The following is a 26,624-nucleotide window of genomic DNA, read 5'->3' as shown; positions in this document are numbered from 1 at the left end:
TGTTCTCCCGGATCGGCAATCGCTCACCGGTCCTCCGTTTTCAGCTCTCTTCCACTCCCTGCTTTTCCACTCTCCGTGACCAGGCCCCAGGCAGTACCTCTCTCCCAAGTTTTGTCCCAGATGCGGCTCTTTTCCCCGGCCCCTTACTTCCGAAGGACTGTGGCTTTGACCCGCTCCGCCCCTCTGGGGGAGGGTCTCACCGAGCAGTGGCCGAATGAGCAATGGCCGAATGTCGGCTGCACCCAGGTACGCCCGCTGGACCCTGCTGGTGCCGGTGCCCCGAGACTGCGGCCAGGCGTCAGCCCGCCCCCCAAAAAGATCGCGAGATGGTGTAGCCTCAGCGTTTTAGGGACTGTGAAAAATCACAACACACATCTGGCACCAGGCTTCACCCTCAACGACCTCGTCCCAGCACCAGCGAATGTGGCCGCCTTCCGGGGTCGGCTGGGACCAGGTGGCCTCAACAGTCTCTACCGAATGTCCTTCCGGCAGTGGAACCGCTTTTCCCCGTGTGGCCCGAGAACCTCCCGGACCCCACTCTGTTCCTGGGGATTCACCCTTCCCACCAGCCCACCGCCAGGTAGGGAGCTGCGGAGTTGCAGCCTTTGCGCTCCCCTTGTTTACAGTCTGAATGGAATTTAAACCCTCTCCTTTCTCCTTTCTCCCTTTGTAATTTCGTCCCTGCGGCTGTTTCCAATTTTCCACTTTCTCTCCAGCTGCGTTTGGGGAGCGGTGCTTTTCCTGTATGCTCCCCCCCCCCAGTCTCCATCCTCTCTCCGCCTGCAAAAGGGGTTCCCTACCTTCGGGGCTTCTTGCTCCCCAAGTTCAGCTCTCCGTGCCGCGTACCTGCTGAATTCTGTGGTTCAGGTTGCGCAGATTGTTGTGTTAATCTTCCAATCGGTTTTCTAGGTGTGTAGGTTGGTTTAGTGTGGGTCCGGCTGTACTTCATGGACGCGAGACACACAAAAAGCTTCCAGGCTGTTCTGCCAAAATGGCTCCTCCCTATTTGGTATTTCTGAAAATAAACCATCTCCCACACGTCTCACATTCACCAACCTGAAAGCTCCCTGAACCATCCTTTTGGGTTTTATGGAAGATTCGCTATGTAGACACAGTTGATTAAATCATCGGCCATTGGTGATTAGACTCGATCTTCAGCCCCTCCTTCTTCCCAGGAGGTCAGGGGCTGGGATGTGAAGTTTCAGTCTTCTAATAACACGGTTGGTCCTCCTGGCCAGTAGCCCCTCTCAACGTCACTTCATTAACCTGACAGGAGACATTTTTTTCCCCTTAACTACATTGATTTATTTTGAGGGGGGTGGAGAGAGAGAGAGAGAGAATCCCAAGCAGCCTCTGTGCTAACAGCGAAGATCTCACAAATCGTGAGATGATATCAAGAGTTGGACCCTTTCCTGACTGCCACCCGGATGCCCCTCCCCCCAACACAATGACTCACTTAGGAAATTGGAAGAGTTTTAGGAGCTCTATATCAGAAAGGGGGATGTAGACCAAATAATTTTTTTTATTACAAATCATAATATCACAGTTATAAATTGTCTTGCTGGATGAAGCCTTGATTGGAATTCGGTCACGATGCTTCCAGTCCTCAAACCCTGGCACAGTGGTTCTCAACCAGGCAGGAGTTTGCCCGTGGGGATATTTGGCCATGTGTGAAAGGATGTTGCCAAACACCTATAACCCATAGGACAGCACCCAATACAAATATTCACCCAGCCCCAAATGTCAATGGTGAGAAGGTGAGAAATATTATTCGAGACCAGCACTGCTCTCTCTACCTGCATTGTGTGTACAAATCGCCAGAGTTTGTAGTTAAAATGCCAATTATGATGCATTAGGTCTCCAGGTCTCCAGGGACTCTGTGTTTCTAATAAACTCCCCGGTGGTGTTGATGCTGTGGGTCCTGGTCTGTGGAGCACAGCTTGAGAGCAAGGCTGTGCTCCTGTGTTAGAGACACGTGTAGGCAGTTTTAGGTCTTCTCCACCAGGAATCTTCTGTATATGTGATTTTGAAGGAAAGTTTTTCACATAACTCTACAGGTGTTGATAAATTCTGTGTTCAATTCTTTTACCTAAGGGCTCTTGAGTGACAGCAAATAATTTATATTTGAGCAAAAACTATGGAGTAGGCAGAATAAGGGCTTCCAAAAGATGTCCACATCCTAAGCCAAAGAACTTTTGAAAACATTTGTTTACAGACTAAGAGGAATGTAGCCAGGAGGTGGAATAAGTCTGCTAATCACTGAATTTGATAAAAAAAAAAAAGATTAGCCTAGATTATCGGGATGGGATTAGAGCAATCACAGCGGTCCTTTAAATGAGAAAGAGGAAGGGGGTGCCTGGGTGGCTCACTAGGTTAATAGTGCAGCTCTTGATTTTGGTTCAGGTCATGATCTCACAGTTTGTGGGACCGAGCCCCATTTCTGGCTTTGTGCTGACAGAGCAGAGCATGCGTGGGATTCTCTCTCTCCCTCTCTCTCTCTCTCTGGCCCTCCCCTGCTCATGCTTGGTCTCTTTCTCCCTGTCTCTCTCTCTCAAAACAAACAAACAAACATTTTAAATGCAGAAAATGGAAGAAAAGAATTGGAATCAGAGAGACATTTTCAGACACAATGCTGCGGGCTAGAGGAAGGGCCACTAGACAAAAAATGCAGGTTGCCACTAAAAAATAGAAATAGGAAAGGGAGTGAATTCTCTTCTGGAGTGTCCAGAAGGATCACAGCCTTGACGATCTCTTAATTTTAACCCAGCGAGACCCATTTCAGACTTCTGACCTAGAAACTTTGGATAAATCTTTGTTTTAAGCCACAAGTGTAGTCATTTATTGTAGCAGCATCAGGAATCGAATGCAGAAGTTTGTTCAGAAATATATTGTTTATAGGAGCAGGATTTGAGCCTTTCAATTCATTCGGTGAACTTTCGCTTGGGTAAAGGCATTTGGTATTGAAATCCCACCTTAAATGGAAAGAATTTAGTTTCAGTTTGGAGATATTCTGCCCTACTTGCTGGACAGTGATTTCTCACTACATACATGTAAATGTGGTCTTGACTCTGAGGCCTTTGAAGATTTGAGATAAAAGACAATTCCTTTTTATAATTTATTTATTCTTAATATGAAATTTATTGTCAAATTGGTTTCCATACAACACCCAGTGCTCATCCCAACAGGTGCCCTCCTCAATACCCAATTACCCACCCTCTCCTCCCTCCCACCCCCCATCAACCCTCAGATTGTTCTCAGTTTTTAAGAGTCTCTTATGGTTTGCCTCCCTCCCTCTCTAACCTTTTTTTTTTTTTCCCTTCCCCTCCCCCATGGTCTTCTGTTAAGTTTCTCAGGATCCACATAAGAGTGAAAACATAAGGTATCTGTCTTTCTCTGTATGACTTATTTCACTTAGCATAACACTCTCCAGTTCCATCCATGTCGCTACAAATGGCCATATTTCATTCTTTCTCATTGCCAAGTAGTATTCCATTGTATGTATAAAAGACAATTCCTTCTTAAAATTGAGGTCACCTGTTCCATTTTAAGTCTTTGTGTCAAAATTCTATTCTTTCTAGTTTATGTTGACTTGAATGTTTATTCTTTTCATTACGATCCTCCCCACCCCCTTCCGCCATATTTAACATTTTCTTTCAACATAATAGATGGGATTTTAGTAAGTCCTCTGTGCATCTACATGTATGCATATTAATGTGTTTATTTGAGAGAAAGATGGACATAAACGAACACACACATATACATATCACACCCTTAACCTTGAATATTTTCTTCAGATCCAAGAAAGTGCTCTATGCCTTTCATTTATTCCTCACACCATCTGTCTGGAGTTAGGGCTCATTACCCCACATTACCTTCAGAAATAAGGATATGGAGGCTCAGTTGGATTACATCTTCACAATAATATAACAGAGAAATGAAAGCTTAGTGTGCATCTTCTTGAATTATACACAAATGGAGCCACATAGTCTACAATCTTTTTTTTTTTTTAACATTTCACCTTTTATTAAGGCAGGTGTGTGATAAATAATTTAATACAACCAGATCTCTCATGAACTTGCAACTTATGGTTCTTATTCCAGAAAATTCTGTGCTTATAAAAAGTCACCTCAGTATCTGAAAAGAGTAATGAAGGATTTTGAGCCCAGTTTGCTTTTTGTTTTTTTATTGAAATCCATGTTAACGTTTGGCGTAGTATTGGTTTCAGGAGCAGAACCCAATGATTCATCACTTACATGTAATACCCAGTGCTCATCACAGCAGGGCACAGCAGGTGCCCTGCTTAATGCCCACCACCCATTTAAGCCATCTCCCCCCCACCCCCAGCAACCCTCTGTTTGTTCTCTGTATTTAAGAGTCTCTTTTGGTTTGCCTCCCTCTCTGTTTTTATCTTGGTTTATTTTTCTATCTCTTGACCTATGTGCATCTGTTGTGTTTCTTAAATTCCACACGAGCAAAATCACATACTTGTCTTTCTCTGGCTGACTCATTGAGCGTAATACACTCTACTTCCATCCACAAATGGCAAATGGCAAGATTTCATTTATTTGATCACCGAGAAATATTCCATTATATATATACACCACATCTTCTTTATCCATTCATCAGTCAAGGGAAATTTAGTCTCCTTCCCTAATTTGGCTATTTTTGATAGTGCTGCTAAAAACATGGGGGTGTGTGTGCCCCCTCGAGTCAGCATTTTTGTGTCCTTTGGATAAATACCTAGTAGTGCAATTGCTGGGTCGTTGGGTAGTTCTGTTTTTAATTTCTTGAGGAACCTCCATCCTGTTTTCCAGAGTGGCTGCACCGGTTTGCATTCCCACCAACACTGCAAAAGTGTTCCCCTTTCTCCGCGTCAGAGCCCCCTTCATGTCTTTGTTCCTCAGGCTGTAGATGAAGGGGTTCAGCATGGGTGTGACCACTGTATACACCACTGAGGCTGTGGCACTTGAGTGGGAGCTCTGGGTAGCAGCAGAGCTAAGGTACACTCCCAGGCCAATACAATAAAATAGAGAGACAACCGAGAGGTGAGACACACAGGTGGAAAATGCTTTATACTTGCCCTGAGCTGATGAGATCCCACGTATGGAGGAAACTATCTTAGAGTAAGAGTAAAGGATCCCAACAAAGGGACCACCAGCCAGCAGCATAATTCCAGAATACATCACCATGTTATTGAGAAAAGTGTCAGAACAGGCAAGTTGGATCATCTGATTGAGTTCACAGAAAAAGTGGGGGATTTCCAAGACTGTACAGAAGGACAGCCGCAATACCATTAAGCTTTCTAACAAGGAATTCAGGGCACACATGATCCAGGACACCAGAACCAGCAGTCCACAGAGCCGGGGGTTCATGATGACCATGTAGTTCAGGGGGTGACAGATGGCCACAAAGCGGTCGTAAGCCATCACAGTCAGGAGAAAGATGTCTAATTCTACAAAGAGTAGGAAAAAGTACATCTGTGTGATGCAGCCTGCATAGGTTATGACTTTGGTCTGGGTCTGGATGTTCCAGAGCATCTTTGGGATGACAGTAGAGGTGAAGCAGATGTCTACAAAGGACAGGTTGGCCAGGAAGAAGTACATGGGTGTGTGGAGGTGGGAGTCAGAGCTGACAGCTAGGACAATGAGCAGGTTTCCAAACACAATGATCAGGTACATGGAGAGGAAAAGCCCAAATATGAGGGGCTGTAATTCTGGTTCATCTGATAATCCCAGAAGAAGAAATTCTGAAATTTGGGTATCATTGCCTGGTGCCATGTGGTGGTGGTGGTGACTAAAAATTAGAAGAAAAAAAAAGATTAATATTAGCACAAATGGGCACCAGTAACATGGCAGAAATGCCATAATTACAATGATGTGTGTGTGTGTGTGTGTGGGGAAAGCAGGCATAAAAGAAAATGGTTGGGTTATTATCTTTACGGGGAGTTCAGGAAGACCTAAAAGCAAGGTGACATTTGAAGAGAGACTTCTGGGATCTGTGCACGGAAGACATGAGGTTATCTGGGGAAGTGTGGGCTCTGCAGGAAGAAAAGCCAGTTCAAAGGCCCTGAGGAAGGCATTTGTTTCGGGTACCCAGGTATAAAAATGGAGGCAGTGTGGTCAGGAAACAAGTAAGAGAGAGGTGATGGCAGGGACTGTTGGGGAACGAGGTGGCCTCCTGCTACAGCTGAAACTTCACGACACAGGGAGCCCTTCCTTTGCCTAGTGTTCCTTGCACTTCATTAATTTTGTCCCTAAGGAATCCTGCAAATAGAAGTAGATCTCCTTCTTACTTCCAATGATGGTTAACATTCTGGCATCTGTATTTTGAGGGTCCACACTGGCCCACCACAGCCTTCTGGGGCCAGGTGACTACGGGTTCTTCTCACCCCTAGTTACAATATTTATTTTTTTTTTTCAACGTTTATTTTTATTTTTGGGACAGAGAGAGACAGAGCATGAACGGGGGAGGGGCAGAGAGAGAGGGAGACACAGAATCGGAAACAGGCTCCAGGCTCTGAGCCATCAGCCCAGAGCCCGACGTGGGGCTCGAACTCACTGACCGCGAGATCGTGACCTGGCTGAAGTCGGACGCTTAACCGACTGCGCCACCCAGGCGCCCCACCCCTAGTTACAATATTTAGGAAAGAAATGATACAGGTGAAGTTCTCAATATCAAATTGTCATTATCCTAAAGAATATAGAAAAGTACCCAATTTTCAGTTGGTAAGATTCCCATGAACATGAAAACACGCTGCTCCATTTTAATATGACCATTCTTCTCTTCTTCATTTAGAGAAGTATAAAAAACTCAGAAGGAGACAGAGCAAAGGAAGAGCAGGGAGAAAGATCTCATAAGCCCAGGTGGTCCCTGAGAGATCGTGATGATAAGAAAGCTTCCCTGGTTCTGGCTGCATTCCAATCCTAGGTTTACCCCCATATGCCCAGTATGACTAATAAAGCAACAAAATCCAATTTCTCCAAAAGAGAAAAGAGTGCTGTATTTATCGTGTCAAGACACATAAAGTATAAACATCCACTGGAAATATGAGTAAAAGGAATAAATCCCCAACTGACAAAAGCAAATACACAGCATACAAAAATAGCGGGGATTTATCAAGATCAAATGGTAACAGGTTTTTCTATATGATAAACACACACAACTTTGGACAACTTTGGGATCAGTTAATGAGCTTTGAATTTTAGATCCACCAAAAAATGTTAACTGTTTGAATTTGGGAAGACAAGCAAATCGTTTTAAAATGTTAATATTCTCACTAGTATAGTGGGGGCAGTGGTATCCACCCTCCAAGGTGGTCGACAGATTAGGTGAATATATATAAAAAGTTCAGCATAGATCCTTCCTGTTAGTTTATGAGTGGTCATTCTGTTTGTTCAGTCGCGTGTGTGTGTGTGTGTGTGTGTGCGTGCGCACACACGTGTGAGCACCCATGTGGATTTGTGTATTTGCATGTGCACACATTCTGGATCATAATGTCAAAGGCATGTTTCCTGTGGACAGTACAAAAAATGGAATCCACTGGTATAACGGGAAAAGTAGTTTTAGCAGAAGACCGTTGCCTGCTCATGTGGGAAAAAAGCAGTGTGAATGGCGAGTCCATTATAGGAGCCTGGTTGCCGAGAGAAAATGTAGTGAGTGTGGGTGCTGATGTTAAGTCAGACTCCAGGGAGCCCGGGCTGATGACTCCACTTGCCTCGTCATGGTATCCACCTCAGGCCCCTGACCTGATTGTTATTAATGTACCTATTCCCTGTCTATTTGACCACGCTTGTTTTTATGTGTCCCAACAATGGATGTGGCTGGCCCTTTCCTCACTTTCCTTGGTGGTATTCTTTCCTTTGTTATCTGGGGTTTGATCTTTGTTTTGCCACATCCAGTGGGAACGCTCCAGTTCTGTTACTCTGTTCCTTGTCTGACATGCAGAAACCTTCCCAGACTGTACTGTGCAAAATAATTCACGTTCCGTGACCATCTATCCCCTTTCTTTCTATGAGTTATCCTTGAAGACCCTATGTCATATAAGCACTTATTTCTTTGCTCTCTTCTCCAGTATAATATAGGACCCAAAGGAGCAGGGGCCTCACCTGCTTTGTTTGCATCTTTTGGTCACAAAGGTGTGCATTCATACAGAAACAAGTTCTAAGAACATGAGAATGTATTAAAAAAGTACAGTAGGGAAACGAAAATCGTGTTAAACATGATGGCTTCTAGTAACCGTATTAAACAAAATTGAACAATGATCCAACACTAATGTCTTACAGAAAAGATGTAAAAGAGCGATAATCACATCCACATGGGTCTCTGAGTCAGGACGAAATGGGTAAAAGCTTGGAAATAAATGATGGGAAAATATAGTTTTTAACATACAGTGGAGGAAGCAGTAGCTAAAGCTATAATTTTATCGTATGTAACCATAAATGGACTCAATCATGCTGATGGAAAAGATGTAGGGAATCTTTAGTTAAATACAAAAGAACATGTTGCACATAAGGACAGGAGGTGATTCCTATTTTAAAAAACAGATCTGACTTCAAAATATAAAATGGCAGAAATAAGGAAAGTCAGATGTGACATAACACAGCAATATATGGAAAAGTACTTCTTACTAGTAAGGATGTGGAAGAATTTCGATGTTTAAAAGCAATGAGGGGAACACGATATGACCAACTGAGAGATTTGAGCACACACTCTATCTAGACTCTCTCTCAATCCCATAAACACATGTACACACAACAGAAATATTAATCTGATTAATCTTTAATCAGATCATGAAAGAACTTAATACCTCTATTTATACGCTGGAATTTCAATTTTTTTCTAAAGTTCTGCTACTTTATTGAATTTATTTATTTACTTTCAATTTATTATTTATTTATTTACTTTTAATTTATTGTTATATTTTAAAAATATAAATCCAAATTAGTTAATATTAGTGAGTTTCATGGAATCATTTCATTGATTCCAAGTCAATGGTTCAAGAATAGAATTTAGTGATTTATCACTTACATATAACACCCGGTGCTCATCCCAACAATTGTCCTCATTAATGCCCATCACTCATTTAGCCCACCCCCCACCCACCTCTCCTCCAGCAACCCTCAGTTTGTTCTCTGTATTTAAGACTCTCTTATGGTTTGTCTCCCTCTCTGTTTTTAATCTTATTTTTACTTCCCTTGCCCTATGTTCATCTGTTTTGTTTCTTAAATTCCACATATGAGTGAAATCAAATGATATTTATCTGACTTATTTCACTTAGCATGATACATTTTAGTTCCATGCATGTTGTTACAAATGGCAAGATCTCATTCTTTTTGATTCCAACTAATATCGCACATATATATGTACCACTTCTTTATCCATTCATGAGTTGATGGACATTTGGACTCTTTCCATACTTTGACTATTGTCGATAGTGCTGCTATAAAAACTTGGGTGTATGTGCCCCTCGAAACAGCATTTTTGAATCCTTTGGGTAAATTCCTAGTAGTGCAACTGCTGGGTTGTAGGGTAGTTCTTTTTTTATTTTTTGAGGAATCTCTATACATTTTCCAGAGTGGCTGCATCAGTTTGTATTCCCATCAGCAGTGCATAAGGGTTCCTCTTTCTCTGCACCATTGGCAACAACTGTTGTTGCCTAAGTTGTTCATTTTAGTCCTTCAGACAAGTGTGAAGTGGTATCTCATTGTGGTTTTGATTTGTATTTCCCTGATGATGGTTGATGTTGAGCATCTTTTCATGTGTCTGTTAGCCATCTGGATGTCTTCTTTGGAAAAGTGTCTATTGATGTCTTTGGCCCATTTCTTCCCTGGAATATTTGTTCTTATGATGTTGAGTTTTATAAGTTCTTTACAGATTTTGGGTACTAACCCTTTATCTGCTTCGTCATTTGCAAATATCTTCTCTCATTCTGTTGGTTGCCTTTTAGTTTTGCTGATTGTTTCCTTCACTGTGCAGAAGCATTTTATCTTGATGGGGTCCCAATAGTTCATGTTTGCTTTTGTTTCCTTTGCCTTCAGAGACATGTCAAGTAAGAAGCTGCTGCAGCTGAGATCAAAGAGGTTGTTGCTTGTTTTCTCCTGTAGGATTTTGATAGGTTCCTGTCTTATGTTTAAGTATTTTATCCATTTTGAATTTATTGTCGTGTATGGTGTAAGAAAGTGGTCCAGGTTGATCCTTCTGCATGTTGCTGTCGAGTTTTCCCAACTCCATTTGCTGAAGAGACTATCTTTTTTCCATTGGATATTCTTTCCTTATTTGTCAAGTATTAGTTGTTCATATGTTTCCAGGTCCATTTCTGAGTTCCTTGTTCTGTTCCATTGATCTATGTGTCTGTATTTGTGCTAGTACCATAGTGTCTTGATGGTTACAGCTTTGTAATACAGCTTGACGTCTGGGATTGTGATGCCTCCAGCTTTGGTTTTCTTTTTCAGGATTGCTTTGGCTGTTCAGAATCTTTTCTGGTTCCATACAAATTTAGGATTTTCTATTCTAGCTCTGTGAAGAATGCTGGTATTATTTTGATAGGAACTGCATAGAATATGTAGATTGCTTTGGGTAATATTGACACTTTAGCAATATTTGTTCTCCTAATGTATGAGCATGGAATATTTTTCCTTTTTTTTTTTGGTGTCTTCTTAATTCCTTATATTTTTTACCTCTTTTGGTTAGGTTTATTCCTAAGTATTATATGGCTTTGGTGTAATTGCAAATGGGATCTATTCCTTGATTTCTCTTTCTGTTGTTTCATTATTGGTGTATAGAGATGTAACCGATGGGTGCCTGGCTGGCTCTGTCAGTTAAGCATCCAACTTCAGCTCAGGTCATGATCTTGCAGTTCACGAGTTTGAGCCCCACATTGGGCTCTGTGCTGACAGCTCAGAGCCTGGATCCTGCTTCGGATTCTCTGTCTCCCTTTCTCTCTACCCTTCCCCTGCTCATGCTCTGTCTTTCTCTCTCTCAGAAAAAAAAATTAAAAAAAGAAATGCAACCGATTGCTGTACATTGATTTAGTGTCCTGCAATTTTGCTGAATTCGTGTATCAGTTTGAGCAGCTTTTTGGTGGAGTCTTTTGGGCTTTCCACTTAGAGTATCATGTTGTCTACAAAGAGTGACAATTTGACTTCTCCTTGTTGATATGGATGCCTTTTATTTCTTTGTTTTGTCTGACTGCTGAGGCTAAGACTTCCAACACTATGTTGAATAACAGTAGTGAGAGTGGACATCCTTGTCGTATTCCTGACTTTAGGGGGAAAGGTTTCTGTTTTTGAGGATGATATTAATGGTGGGTCTTTCATATATGGCCCTAATGATCTTGAGGTATGATCCTTCTATCCCTACTTTCTTGAGGGTTTTTATCAAGAAAGGATCCTGTATTTTGTCAAATTCTTTTTCAGCACCTATTAAGAAGATCATGTGGTTCTTATCCTTTCTTTTATTGATGTGATGTATCACATTGGTTGATTTCTGGATATTGAACCAGCACTGCATCTGAGGAATAAATCCCACTTGATCATGGTGAACAATTCTTTTAATGTATTGTTGGACATGGCTGGCTAGTATCTTGTTGAGAATTTGCATCCATATTCATCAGAGAAATTGGTCTGTAGTTCTTTTTTAGTGGGGTCTTTGTCTGGTTTTGGAATCGAGGTAATGCTGGCCTTGCAGAATGAGTTTGGAAGTTTTCCTCCCATCTGTTTTTTTGGAATAGCTTCACAAGAATAGGCATTAACTTTTCTTTAAATATTTGGTAGCATTCCACTGGAAAGCCATCCAGCTCTGGACTTTGGTTTGTTGGGAGATTTTTCATTAGTGATTCAATTTCTTCATACTGATTATGGGTCTGTTGAAGTTTTATATTTCTTCCTGTTTCAGTATCGGTAGTTTATATGTTTCTAGGAACTTGTCTATTTCTTCCAGATTGTCCAATTTGTTGCCATATATTTGCTTATAATATTCTCTTATTATTGTTTGTATTTCTGCAGTGTTGGTTTTGATCTCCTCTCTTTCATTTTTTATTTTATTTATTTGGGTCCTTTTCTTTTTCTTTTTGATCCATCTGGTTAGTGGTGTATCAATTTTGTTAATTTGTTCAAAGAACCATCTCCTGGTTTCATTGATCTGTTCTATTGTGGTTTTTTTTGTTTTGATTTTGATATCATTGATTTCTACTGTATATTATTTCCTTTTTTCTGCTGGTTTTGGCCTTTTTTTGCTGTTCTTTTTCCAGCTCTTTTAGGTGTAAGTTTAGGTTGTGTGCTTGAAACTTTTCTTCCTTCTTTAGGAAGTCATGGATTGCTATATAGTTTCCTCTTATGTTTGCCTTTGTTCCATCTCAGAGGTTTTGACCTGTTGTGTTTCATTTTCATTGAGTTCCATGTACTTTTTTATTTCCTCTTTAATTTCTTGGTTAACCCATTCATTCTTTTTAGGATGTTTATCTCAGCGCTTTCATGGTCTTTACAATTTTTTTCTTGTGTTTGATTTCAAGCTTCATAGTGTTGTGGTCTGAAAACATGCAAGGTATGATCTTGATCTTTCTGTACTTGTTGAGGGCTGTTTTGTGACCAAGGATGTGATCTATTCTTGAGAATGTTCCATGTGCACTTGAGAAGACTGTCTGTGTATTCTGCTGCTTTAGGATGAAATGTTCTGAATATATATGTTAAGTCCATCTGATTCGGTGTCATTCAAAGCCATTGTTTCCTTGTTGATTTTTCTGCTTATATAATATATCCATTGATCTAAATGAGTTGTTGAAATCCCCTACTATTATGGTATTCTTATCAATGAGTTTATTTCTGTTTGTGATTAATTGATTTATATATGTGGTTTCTTCCACTTTGGGGGCATAAATATTTACAATTGTTGTATCTTCTTGGTGGATATAGTCCTGAATTATGATATCCATCATCTCTTGTGTTACAGTCTTTACTTTAAAATCTAGTTTGTATGACATGAGTATGGCTACTCCAGCTTTCTTTTGATGACCATTAGCATGATAGATGGTTCTCCATCTCCTTACTTTCAATCTGCAGGTGTCTTTGGGTCTAAAACGAGTCTCTTGTAAGCAGCATATATGGGTCTTGGTTTCTTATTCATTCTGGTACCCAGTGTCTTTTGATTGGAGCATTTAGTCCATTGACATTTAGAGTGAGTACTGAAAGATGTGATTTTAGTGCCATTCTCTTGCCTGTAGAGTTGGTGTTTTTCTAGTGAAGTTTTCTGGTCTTTTCTAGACTTTGTTGCTTTTAATCTTTTTGTTTTCTTTTGTCTTTTATTCACTCAAGAGTTCCCTTTAAAATTTCCTGCAGTGCTGTTTTAGTGGCCATGAACTCCGTTAGTTTTTGTTTTTCTGGGAAACTTTTTATCTCTCCTATTTTGAATGGTTGCCTGACTGGATAAATAATTTTTGGCTGCATAATTTTCTGATCCAGCATATTGCATATTTACTGCCACTCCTTTCTGAACTGCCATGTCTCTGTGGATAGGTCTACTGTGAACCTGATCTGTCTTCCCTTATAGGTTAAGGATTTTTTTTTTTTACCTTGCTGCTTTCATGATTCTTTCCGTGTCTATGTATTTTTTGAATTTGACTATGATATGCCTTGTTGATGTTCAGTTTTTGTGGAATCTAATGGGAGTTCACTGTGCTTCTTGGATTTTAATGTCTGTGTTCTCCCTCAGATTAGGGAAGTTTTCCATTTTAATTTACTCACATAAATCTTCTGCTCCCTTTTCTCTCTCTTCATCATTGGGACTCCTGTGATTCAGATGGTGTTCCTTTGTAATAAGTCACTGAGTTCTCTAAGTCTTGAATCATGAACTTTTGCCTTTGTTTCCCTCCTTTTTTTTCTGATTCATTATTCTCCATAATTTTATCTTCTATATCACTCATTCAGTGTTCTGCTTCATCCATCCTTGCCATCATGGCATCCGTTTGAAATTGCATCTTGATTATAGCATTTTAATTTCATCCTGTCTGGGTTTTATTCTTGTATCTCCACAGAAACTGATTCTATGGTTATTTCAACTGCAGCTAGCATTCTTAGTATCATGGTTCTAAGTTCTAGTTTTAACCTCTTGCTTGTATCTGTATTGATCAAGCACCTTGCTGTCATTTCTTCCTGTTCTTTTTTTGGGGTGAATTCCTTCATTTTGTTATTTTGGAGGGAGAAAAATATTAATAAAATTAAAAAAGTTAAAAACAGAACAAAAAATCATAAAGGAAGGTAGTTAAGTGTGTTTTGGTCTGTTTGTTGAAACTAGCTTGATTGAATAGAGAAAAAAGGGAAAGAAAAAAGTAAGAAAAGAATGGAAACTAAAGAAATTTACATAAAAAGTTAAATAAAGAAAATGAAATAGAGGAAAAAGTTAAAAAAATAAGTAAGAAAGATAAATTTTTCTCTTTCTGTATCCATGAAAGAAAGAGAAAATAATTTAAACAACAGACGCAAAGGAAATGAACCAAAAAATGAACCAGCAAACAGAATGAAACTCACGTGAAGTTGTGTCCAATTTCCCCTAGAAGTGAAACTAAGGAGCCCTCTACAGTCTATACTGTAAGCAGTGGAGTGACTTGTTCTGGTCTTCTATGGGATGTGCTTGGAGGGCACCATTTGGTGGGGCTTGGTCTAATGGCTTCTATCGCCAGTAGGTAGTGTTGCTTAGCTTACTGGGGTGGATCCATGTGCCTGCACAGGGGAGGTGGAAATGGGTTCACCCAGCTCCCTGCCAACTTTACTCTCTCATCAACCTGGGATCGAGCACCCCTCCTTTGTCTCAGGTCTCCATCCACTCCCCACCTCTGCGCTGTCTGTGTCCCACCTGTCCGCCTGCCGGGCAACACCTTCCTCTAGCGTTTTATCTCAGAGGTGGTTGTGTTTCAAATCCCACACCTCAGAAACCCCTGCAGCTTGGACCCGGGTGAAATCTCTGAGGGAGGATCTTGCTGACAAATGGGTGGGTGTTAGCTTGCCCCAGAAAATGTTCATTTGATTGCACAGCAGCAGAGGTTCAGAGATGATGGTAAATCACAACACACAGCCAGTGCCAGGTTTCACTGCACTCTGGCATCTTTGTCCTAATACCAGCAAACGTGGCTGCTTCCCATGGTCTGCTGGGACTTTTGCCTGTGGGGAGGCCATATGGCCTCTACTAAATGGCCCCCCAGCAGGGGAACTTCTTCTCCCCATGTGTCACACAGATCCTTCAGACCCTGCTCCTTGCTCCTGGGGATTCAACCTATTTCCTTACCAGAGCACTGCCAGGAACTGAGCTCCAAAACTTCAGACTTTGTGCTCCATTGTTTATAGAATCTGGTGGTATTGAAACCCTTTCCTCTCTCCCTGACAATGGTTTTGGGGAACAGATTTCTTGTTCAATCCCCTGCGAGTGTTTTCATTCTTGCTCTCCAGCTACTTTCAGGGGAGTGCTTTTCCTGCATTCTCCTCCTTTCTCTCTCTGTCCCCTCTCTGAAAAAACAGCTCTCTACCTCCTGTGGCTTTTCGCTCCCCCAGTTCACCTTTCTGCACCAGGTACCTGCCAAGTTCTGTGGCACAAGTTATGCAGAACATTATGTTAATCTTCAGATCAATTTCCTGTGTTCGAAATGGTTTGGTGCTGATCTAGCTGCGTTTCAGGGACAAGACAAGCTCAGGATCTCCATGCTGCTCTGCCATGTTGATCCCTTCCACTCTCCAAATCAATTTAAAAATTTCTTCCTACTTACTGTGGATTTTTAATGTCATCTGCCCTTATGCAAGGGAAGCTGATGAGAGAATTGAGAGGCTTAAACTTGGTTCCCTCATATAATTCTACTGACAATGTTTGTATGAGATTCCTCCTGCCGCTGTAAAACATCGCTACGCTAGCTGCTTAAAACAAACACATACACACTCTTACAGTTCTGGAGTCAGAAGGTTGGAAGGAGTCTCGTTGGGATAATGGCAAGATGTCCGCAGGGTTGAGTTCCTTCTAGAGGCTCTGGGGAGAATCTCTTTCCTTTCCATTTCCAGTCTCTGTCGCTGGTCACCTGCAGTTCTTGGTTCATGGCTCTTCCTCCACTTTCAGAGCCAGCAGGGTAGCATTTTCAAAGTCTCTGTGACACCAACTCTTTTGTCTCCCTCCTCAACATTTGGGAGACCATCATGATTACCTTAGCCCCACCTGGACAATCACAGCTAATCCTTTTATCTGAATGGCAGCTGATTAGCAGCCCTGTTCAATCTGCCATCTTAATCCTTCTTTGCTATAAAAATAACATGTTAAAGTACTGGGGATTATGATGTGGAGATATTTGGGAGGGCCTTAATCTGCCAGCTACACAGTATTTTTCATAACGATATTATTTTGGTCACTTGTGAAAGCAGTTAACACAGATTTTGCACAACCTGAAGAATGAGCAAAAACACTGTTCCTTCAAAATTACCTGCAATGACAATATTCGGTGCAGAAGACTTAAAACTACCTACGCCTATCCCTAACACAAGATCACCTCCTTGCTAATCAAAGAGTGGTCCACAGACCCGGACCCACACATTAGCATCACCCAGGAGCTTGCTAGAAATGCAGAATCTCTGGGCCACCCAGGATGTGTGATCAGATTCTGCATTTGGAGGGGGATCTGTGTGGATTCACAGGCACATTGAAGCTGGAGAAATGCTGGTCTGGATGGGTTTCTCACCTTTTGTGGTTGACATTTGTGGCAGGATAATATTTTGTGGGTGCTTTCCTGGGGTTGTGTGTGTTTAGCAACATCCCTTCAGACATTGCCAGACATCCTCAGGGAAAATTCATTTCTGGCTGGGAACCATTGCCCCAGTTGGAGAACTAGAAACATACTGACAGAATCGAACTCAAAGCAACCACATACTCAGATATTAATTTGGACAGATAACTCGACACCGCCATGCACAATTTCTATAATGCAGAATGGAGTTCTTAAATGTGCTTCCTTGGGGATAAAATGTTTGCAAAAATTAAATGAAACAATCCCTATAAAAAGTTAAGCCCACACCGTAGTACATTAAAAAGATGTAAATATATCTGTTATCATTAACATCATTTTATAAGAAGGGACCAAATGCCAGCTTTTAACTTTTGATAAAGTAAAACATTTGTAATCGTGACGGCCAAAATGTCTTGAAGCCAATGTGTATAATGCCCAAGGTTTATTATCAGAAGAACCCAGTTCTTTCCCTTATTAAAAAGAATAGACATTGTGTCACCTGGGTGGTTTAGTCGGTTGAGCATCTGACTCTTGACTTTGGCTTAGATCATGATCTCATGGTTCATGAGATCGAGCTCCTTGTTGGGCTCTGCATTCAGAATGGAGCTTGCTTGGGATTCTCTCTCTCCCCCTCTCGTTTCCCCTCTCCAGCATGCTCTCTCTTTCTCTCTCTCTCTCTATCTGTCTCAAAAAAAGTTGTTAGACACTGGAAATAACAGAGTTGGGTCCCAAGATAAGTTAATGATTTGATAACATACCCAGTCCAGGGGGTTCCTCTGTCTTAGACTTGGAGAAAAGTGTAACTCAGAGTTGAGATAACATAGTGGAAGATTTACCCAGCAGGAGGGGGCAAGTTATGGGAAAATGAGTGAAATATTCTTTATGTATTCACTTGATCTTTAACTGGGATTACCAGGAAAAAAAAAATCCTTTATGTCCAGAGCAGTTTTCCACTTGGGAATCATGTGCTTAGAGGTTGGAGTCACAAGAGGGAAATGTGCCTAATGAGTAAATATAGGGAGCTGTAAATACCTCGTGGTTCCTGTCTGTCAGCCTGTGTGACCTTCGACAGGAAGGGGCATGATTTTTGTCTATTTGCTCTGAGGAGTAATTCTGGCTGGGGACTGATGCTTCACTGCCTCCCCGATGCCTCGGCTGAGGACAGTAGTTTAGACCCTATCATCTTCGTCCAGGGAGGAATTCAGACTTCCACAAGAAGACCTTCCTATCAAATACCCCAGCCTGGTGAGTTGAACACCCCAGTGCCCCATGGATGAGAGGGTCAGAGAGAACGGAAGCCGAGAACATTAACCCGTCATCACCTGAGAACCAATTCAACTTATCCCAGAGCAAGTGATCACTGTGTTTATTTGCTTACCTAATTAGGGTATTTATTCAATGGTATTCAGTGGTATTTATGTCACTTTCACAAGAGTGAATGCTACTAACACTTTAATGGTCTTTTATATTCTTTATGATTAAATTGCTATTATAGCAATGCTAGAAAAATATGTTGAGATTGTCAAATTCTAATCAGGTGTGATTATGTTCCCTGAGGTACACTCATCAAGGTCTGGAGACAGCTTTGCCTGTCACACTGGAGAGGGGTGCACGGAGGTCAGGGATGCTCTGAACATCTTACAGTGCACAGGATGCTCCCCACCACAGGGCAGGCTCTGGGCAGGATGCCCACAGTGCAGAGACTGGGAAACCCTGAGTTAAAGAATATCAATTATTATAACACAGCTACCTTTGGGTTCTTCTTTAGTCTTGTAATACTTGCTTTCCTGCCAGCAAATTCAGAGTAACCCTTTGGCTACCAGCTTAACAGTTTTAACCAAACACAGTGTAACAGCTCTGTAAATTTTTTCCCCTAGGCTGCTGGGTGAAAAAGACATTTCCCAGGGCCTAATATCTTCCCAGGGGAATTCTACCCAACATTTAAAGAAGAGTTAATACCTATTCTTTTGAAGCAGTTCCAAAAATAGAAATGGAAGGAAAACTTTCAAAGTTATTCTATGAAGCCAGCATTACCTTGATTCTAAAACCAAACAGGAACCCCACTAAAAATGAGAATTACAGACCAGTCTCCCTTATGAACATGGAAGCAAAAATGTTCAACAAGATACTAACAAACCAAATCCAACAATTCATTAAAAGAATTATTCACCACGATCACTTGGGATTTATTTCTGGGCCACAAGCCTGGTTCAATACCCACAAATAAACCAATGTAATACATCACATTAATGAAAGAAAGGATAAGAACCACAAGATCCTCTCAGTAGATGCAGAAAAAACATTTGACAAAATACAGCATCCCTTCTTGATAAAAACCCACGAGAAAGTAGGGATAGAAGGAACATATTTCAAGATTATAAAGGCCATTCACAAAAGACCCACAGAATATCATCCTCAGTGGGGAAAAACTGAGAATTTTCCCCTAAGGTCAGGAACATGACAGGGATGTCCACTCACCACTGTTATTCAACATAGTGTTGGAAGTCCTAGCCTCAGCAATCAGATAACACAAAGAAATAAAAGGCATCAAAATTGGCAAGGACGAAGTCAAACTTTTACTCTTCACAGATGACATGGAAAACCTGAAAGCCTCCCCTAACCCAGAAAACTGCTAGAACTGATGAATGAATTCAGCAAAGTTGCAAGATATAAAATGAGTGTACAGAAATTGGTTTCAGTTCTTTATGCTAATATTGAAGCAGCAGAAAGACAAATCAAGGAATCAATCCCATTACAATTGCACCAAAAAATATAAATAAATAAAATATATAGGAATAAACTAACCAAAGAGATAAAAAATCTGTATGCTGAAACTATAGAAAGTTTATGAAAGAAATCAAAGAAGACACAAAGAAATAGAAAAAACATTCCATGTTCATGGATTGGAAAAGAAATATTGTTAAAATGCCGATACTACCCAAAGCAATCTACACATTCAATGCAATCCTTATCAAAATAACACCAGCATTTGGGGCGCCTGGGTGGCTCAGTCAGTTAAGCGTCTGACTTCGGCTCAGGTCATGATTTCACAGCTTGTAGGTTTGAGACCCACGTTGGTCTCTGTGCTGACAGCTCAGAGCCTGGAGCCTGTTTCAGATTCTGTGTCTCCCTTTCTCTCTGACCTTCCCCCACTCACACTCTGTCTCTCTCTCTCTAAAAAAATAAACACTAAAAAAATTTCAAAAAAAAATTCAAAATAACACCAGAATTCTTCACAGAGCTAGAACAAACACTTTAAAAATTTGTATGAAACCAGAAAAGACACAAATAGACAAAGCAATCTTGAAAAAGAAAAACAAAGCAGGCGGCATCATAATTCTGGACTTCAAGCTGTATGACAAAGCTGTAATAATGAAGACAGTATGGTACTAGCACAAACACAGACACATAGATCAGTGGAACAGAATAGAGAACCCAGAAATGGACCCACAAATGTATGGCCAGCTAATCTTTGACAAAGCAGGAAAGAATATCCAATGGAAAAAAGAAAATTTCTTCAGCAAATGGTGTTGGGAAAACTGGACAGTGGCATACAGAAGAATGAACCTGGACCATGTTCTTAACCACACACACACACACACACACACACACACACACACCCTCAAAATGGATGGCAGACCTAAATGTAAGACAGGAAACCATCAAAATCCCAGAGGAGAAAACAGATAGCAACCTCTTTGACCTTGGCGGCAGCAACTTCTTACTAGACCCTTTTCTGGAGAGGGAAGGGTAACAAAAGCAAAAATGAACTATTGTGACCTCATCAAGATAAAAAGCTTTTGCACAGTGAGGGAAACAATCAGGAAAACTAAATGGCAACTGATAGAATAGAGAAGATATTTATTTGCAAATGACATATTGGATAAAGGGTTATATCCAAAATCTACAGAAAACTTAACAAACTCAACACCCAATAAACAAATAATCCAGTGAGGGAATGGACAAAAGACATAAGCAGATACTTTTCCAAAGAAGACATCCCAATGACTAACAGGCACATGAAAAGATGCTCAGCATCACTCATCATCAGGAAAACAGAAATCAAAATCACAACGCGTTGCACTGCTGATGCAAATGCAACCTGGTGCAGCCACTCTGGAAAACGGCATGGAGATCGCTCAAAACATTAAAAATAGAGATACCCTCTGATCCAGAAATTGCGCAACTAAGTATTTATCCAAAGGATACAAAAATGCTGATTCAGAGGGCACATTAACCCCAATGTTTATAGCAGCACTATCAACAATAGCCAAATTTTAGAAAGAACCCAAATATCCATCAACCGATGAATGGATAAAGATTTATGTATACATACAGTGCGCGCGCGCGCGCACACACACACACACACACACACACACACACACACAGTGGAATATTACTCAGCAATCAAAAGGAATGAAATCTTGCCAGTTGCACAATATGGATGGACTAGAGTGTATTATGCTAAGTGAAATAAGTCAGAAAAGACAGATATCATATGACTTCACTTACATGTGGAATTTAAGATGAACAAAACATGAACATAGGGCAGGGGAAGGAAAAATAAGATAAAAAAGGACAGAGAGGCAAACTGTAAGAGATAAATAAAGAGAACAAACTGAGGGTTGCTAGAGAGGTGTTTGGGGGGGATGGGCTAAATGGGTGATGGGCATTAAAGAGGGCACTTGTGGGGAGCAATGAGAGTTGTATGTAAGTGATGAATCACTGGGTTCTCTTCTTGAAACTAATACTGCACTGTGTGTTAACGAACTGAACTTAAATAAATACATTTTTTAAAAGGAAAAATACTATACTCTGGCTTTGTGATAGTTTAGCCAAAACAATTAGGAATTTCATATTTAGATCACAAGTTATTTAGATCATAAGAACTGTCATGTATTCCTTCATGATGAGTGTTTATTAATGATAAGAGACATATTTATATTTTATGCAGCATAGACTAGCTGAGCACACTAAAGGAATTCTATGATTTAATTTTTACAAAAGTACAATCTATGAAGTAGTACTTTCATGAGCTCCATATTGTAAAAATGGGGCTCACAGGATTTTCTTGTTCTGTTCAAAGGCATAAACCAAGTAGGGATATAGTCTTAATTGGGATTATGTCAGGATGCTTCCTGTTCTGAAACTCTGGGAAGTGGTTCTTGACCAGAGTCGTTGCTCTGCAGATATTTGTCCATGTCTGAAGGGATTCTGCTGAATACCTTCATCCACAGGACAGCACCCAACAAAAAGAATTTTCTAGTTTCAAGGGTCAATGGTGAGAAGGTGAGAAAACCTGCTCCACACTAAGGCTTCTCCAACCTCACTGTGCACACAATTCACCAGGGACTGTAGTTAAAATGCAAATTCTGATTTATCAGGGCTCCAGGGGCCCCAGCAACTCTGCTTCTCTAACAAGCTCCCTCATGGTGTTGATGCTACAGGTCTTGGTCTGTGGGGCACAGTCTGAGAGCAAAGTTGTGCTTCTGTGTTAGAAGAAATTTAAATTAGAATTAAAGTTGTTAAGATGGCAACACTACTGAAAAAATCTACAGATTGAATGTCATTATGGAAATAACAAATGGGGGGGGGGTTGGGGAACATTTTTTAAGTCCATCCTAAAATTAAATTTAAAACTTAAAATTTCAAAGCAGGAGCACAGGATGCCATCCCATTTATTTATGTCTTCTTTAATTTCTTTCAGCAATATTTTATAGTTTTCATTTATAAGTGTTTTGCTTGTAACAGGTTAACCCATCATTCACCCAGCAAATAAATGCCCTTAAACATTGCCATTGGTATTCCATACTTGATTGGGAGATGTACAACTTGAAAAGAAATGTAGTGCATACTAATACAAAGGACAATTTAAAATTTGCTTTATCATAATTGAGGTCATCTTTGACTTGAAGGCCATAGTAAGTCATTCTTTTTTTTTAATGTGAAATTTGTTGTCAAATTGGTTTCCACACAACACCCAGTGCTCATCCCAACAGGTGCCCTCCTCAATACCCATCACCCACCCTCTACTCCCTCCCACCCCCCATCAACCCTCAGTTTATTCTCACTTTTTAAGAGTCTCTAATGGTTTGCCTCCCTCCCTCTCTAACCTTTTTTTTTTCTTTCCCTCCCCCATGGTCCTCTGTTAAGTTTCTCAGGATCCACATAAGAGTGAAAACATAAGGTATCTGTCTTTCTCTGTATGACTTATTTCACTTAGCATAACACTCTCCACTTCCATCCACATTGCCACAAAAGGCCAGATTTCATTCTTTCTCATTGCCACGTAGTATTCCATTGTGTATATAAACCATAATTCCTTTATCCATTCGTCAGTTGATGGACATTTAGGCTCTTTCCATCATTGGTCATTGTTGAAAGTGCTGCTATAAACATTGGAGTACAAGCATAGTAAGTCATTCTATTCATTCGAATTTCCCTTTCCGTGTAGCCTCCACTGGTAGACAAGTATTTGATAATCAGTTTGCCAGCGACTATGTAAGCAGTGGTGACATACAGCCATGAAGCCATACAACCAGAAGAGAACAGGATCCTAATTAGGAAAATAAAACCAATGGCCTGTTATGAAACACACTAGTATGTTCATCAGGAAGAGCAGGTAGGGATACACAAAGGAATGGCAAACACAAAGTGAAAAACTGTGGTCTCAGATTTAGAATAGAATAGAATAGAATAGAATAGAATAGAATAGAATGGGGTAGGATAAAATAGGATAGGATAGGAACAAATGGCCTACTTACCAAATTGAATTTTCCATCAGAATGGTAACAAATGTCTATTCTCTTAGTAAAACTAAAGACATCTTGAAAGGGGTGATTTTTGTCATTTGGGAAGAAATTATTCTTTTTTTTTTTTCTTTCTTTTTTTTTTCAACGTTTATTTATTTTTGGGACAGAGAGAGACAGAGCATGAACGGGGGAGGGGCAGAGAGAGAGGGAGACACAGAATCGGAAACAGGCTCCAGGCTCTGAGCCATCAGCCCAGAGCCTGACCCGGGGCTCGAACTCACGGACCGCGAGATCGTGACCTGGCTGAAGTCGGATGCTTAACCGACTGCGCCACCCAGGCGCCCCGGGAAGAAATTATTCGTAAGAAACCCAAGCAATTCAATGAGATAAATGGGAATTCCTATTTTTTCCATATCACAGGTTGGGAATCAATTTAGATATAAAGAAAGAAAATGAAGGGAAAATTGTTGGATATCAGAGAGAGGGAAAAATTTAATAAATGACTGACTAAATTGTACTGAGTAGTTAAAAAAAATAAAACTTCCAGGAAATAAGGAAGCAAATTCTATGTACAGAATTTGCTTAAAAAATCACAACTTCTGAGTCTAAACCTCTTAGACCAGCAGTCATGGGAAATTCTTCAGCCCAAGACAATTAGCCCTTTTATTGCTGCCATTGCAGAGAATCTCCTCAGAGCGCCCTTTATGTTTCTGTTCCTCAGGCTGTAGATGAACGGGTTCAGCATGGGCGTGACCATCGTGTACATCACCGAGGCTGTGGCACTTGAGTGTGAGCTCTGGGTAGCAGCAGAGCTGAGGTACACTCCCAGGCCAGTACAATAAAATAGAGAGACAACCGAGAGGTGAGATGCACAGGTGGAAAATGCCTTATACTTGCCCAGAGCTGATGAGATCCTACGTATGGAGGAAACTATCTTAGAATAAGAGTAAAGGACCCCAGCCAGGGGAGCACCACCCAGCAGCACAGTTGCAAAATACATCATCATGTCATTAAGAAAGGTGTCAGAACAGGCCAGTTGGATCATCTGATTGAGTTCACAGAAAAAGTGGGGGATTTCCACCTCTGTACAGAAGGACAGCCGCAACACCATTAAGGTTTGTAACAAGGAATACAGAACACTCATGATCCAGGACACTAGAACCAGGAGTCCACAGAGCTGGGGGTTCATGATGATTGTGTAGTGCAGGGGGTGACAGATGGCCACAAACCGGTCATAGGCCATCACACTCAGGAGAAAGTCATCCAACACTGAAAAGATTATGAAGAAGTTCATCTGTGCGATGCAGTCCTCATAGGTTATGACTTTGCTCTGGGTCTGGATGTTCCAGAGCATCTTTGGGACAGTGGTGGAGGTGAAGCAGATGTCTACAAAGGACAGGTTGGCCAGGAAGAAGTACATGGGCGTGTGGAGGTTGGGGTCTGTGCTGATGGCCAAGATGATGAGCAGGTTTCCAAACACAGTGATCAGGTACATGGAGAGGAAAAGCCCAAATATGAGGGGCTGTAGTTCTGGTTCTTCTGAAAATCCCAGAAGAAAAAATTCTGAAATTTGTGTTTTGTTGCTCAATTCCATGTGGTGGAGGTGGCTTCTTGGAAAGAAGGAAATAACATGAGTACATTTCACACAAACCTTCATTACTCACAGAATTGAAATACTACTTTTATAGTTTGGAGTCCAGAAATTCATTTTATTTTTTATTTTTTTTAATTTTTTTTTCAACGTTTATTTATTTTGGGGACAGAGAGAGACAGAGCATGAACGGGGGAGGGGCAGAGAGAGAGGGAGACACAGAATCGGAAACAGGCTCCAGGCTCTGAGCCATCAGCCCAGAGCCCGACGCGGGGCTCGAACCCACGGACCGCGAGATCGTGACCTGGCTGAAGTCGGACGCTTAACCGACTGCGCCACCCAGGCGCCCCCAGAAATTCATTTTAATATGTTGTATGTGAATATGGTCCCCTTCAGGAATGCACTCGGACATATCTGATATGTTCTGTGTGTTTTTTTCAATCAGCTTCTTTCCTAAGGGATCATATATTTTACAGTTTTACTAAGAAGTTCTTTAAGAATTTCAGGAACATACATTGAGTGCTGACCATGTGTCAGGCACTATCTAAGAAATGAGCATAAGATGTTAAAGAAAAAAAGTCCTACAATGATAGAGAAAAAATATAAGCAAATAAGAGAATTGTATAACTTTTTAGTTGGTGAGGAGTGTTAGGAAGAAAAGAAAAACAGGCATAAAACAAAGCAAATAGGGCATTCTATTTTTGTGGGTATTAAAACAGGGTGCTGTCGAAAAAAACCACCAGACGCTGAAGAGAAGCAAGGCAAGATTTTATTCACGGCTGGGCCAAACCTGATCTCCTGATCTTAAGGAGAAAAGTGCAGAGAATGGCCCTGAACAAAGGTAGCAGTGAGCTTATATGGATTTTAGCAAGTCATAATACGTCATTATTTAGTTAACCAATTACAGTTTACAACATCTCATGGTAGCAATTATATTGTGACACACAGACGTTAGTTTTGGTGGTAACCTATCAATTTAAAGTTTTTTGTCCTAAGAGGGTTTAAAATGACCAAAGTTAGACACCTTGTTGTAAGTTGCAATCGCTTATGAACTCCAGACAGCAAAAACAGGATCAAAACACGTTTATTACGGCTGGGCCAGACAGGGAAATACAACAGGTCCCGAAAGTCTGGCCCCGAACAAACTTTGGGGATGTCTTATAAGGGCTGTATCGACCAATCGGGTTGCACAAGGGTGGCAATTTGAAAGGGCGGGCACCAATCACACAATGTTGTAGGTTTTTAAAATATAAGACGGGCACCAATCACACAGTCCTGAAGAATTTCAAAATATAACTTGTTGACCTAGCTAGTTGAATGCTGAATCACATTGTTTACAATATTAATCTTCTATCTAGTTCGAACAGGATGCGGTGCCCGAGAATGGGGAAGGGTGATTATGCCAAGCAGGTTTACAAAAGCTCAAACAAGCAGTTAAGAGGAAGTTTTATTTCTCAGTAACTCAGCAAATGTGGTTTTAAGCAGAACTAATATCTAGGGAACAGGAACAGCACTTCTAGGAAAGCCCAAAACA

At 40.9% G+C, this 26,624-nt stretch overlaps 1 protein-coding gene and 1 pseudogene across 1 annotated transcript; both read right to left on the bottom strand.

Moving 5' to 3' along the window:
• Positions 1-1,452: 1,452 nt before the first annotated feature.
• On the bottom strand, positions 1,453-12,928 carry LOC123604922 (annotated as a pseudogene).
• A 10,923-nt stretch (positions 12,929-23,851) lies between these two features.
• LOC123605438 (olfactory receptor-like protein OLF4) lies at positions 23,852-25,201 on the bottom strand. The gene has a single exon (XM_045492309.1). The coding sequence runs from the start codon at positions 25,154-25,156 to the stop codon at positions 24,140-24,142; it is 1,017 nt and encodes a 338-aa protein (XP_045348265.1). The 5' UTR covers positions 25,157-25,201; the 3' UTR covers positions 23,852-24,139.
• Positions 25,202-26,624: the final 1,423 nt, after the last annotated feature.

This window comes from Leopardus geoffroyi, chromosome A2 (genome assembly GCF_018350155.1).
Source record: "Leopardus geoffroyi isolate Oge1 chromosome A2, O.geoffroyi_Oge1_pat1.0, whole genome shotgun sequence".
In the NCBI taxonomy this organism is placed as follows: Eukaryota; Metazoa; Chordata; class Mammalia; order Carnivora; family Felidae; genus Leopardus; species Leopardus geoffroyi.
Note: the sequence above shows the minus strand (reverse complement) of the source record. Positions and strands in the feature narration are given on the sequence as shown.

Bases quoted from the DNA above. Each gene is read 5' to 3' on its own strand.
- LOC123605438 (XM_045492309.1), bottom strand. From the start codon at position 25,156: ATGAAGGTTTGTGTGAAATGTACTCATGTTATTTCCTTCTTTCCAAGA.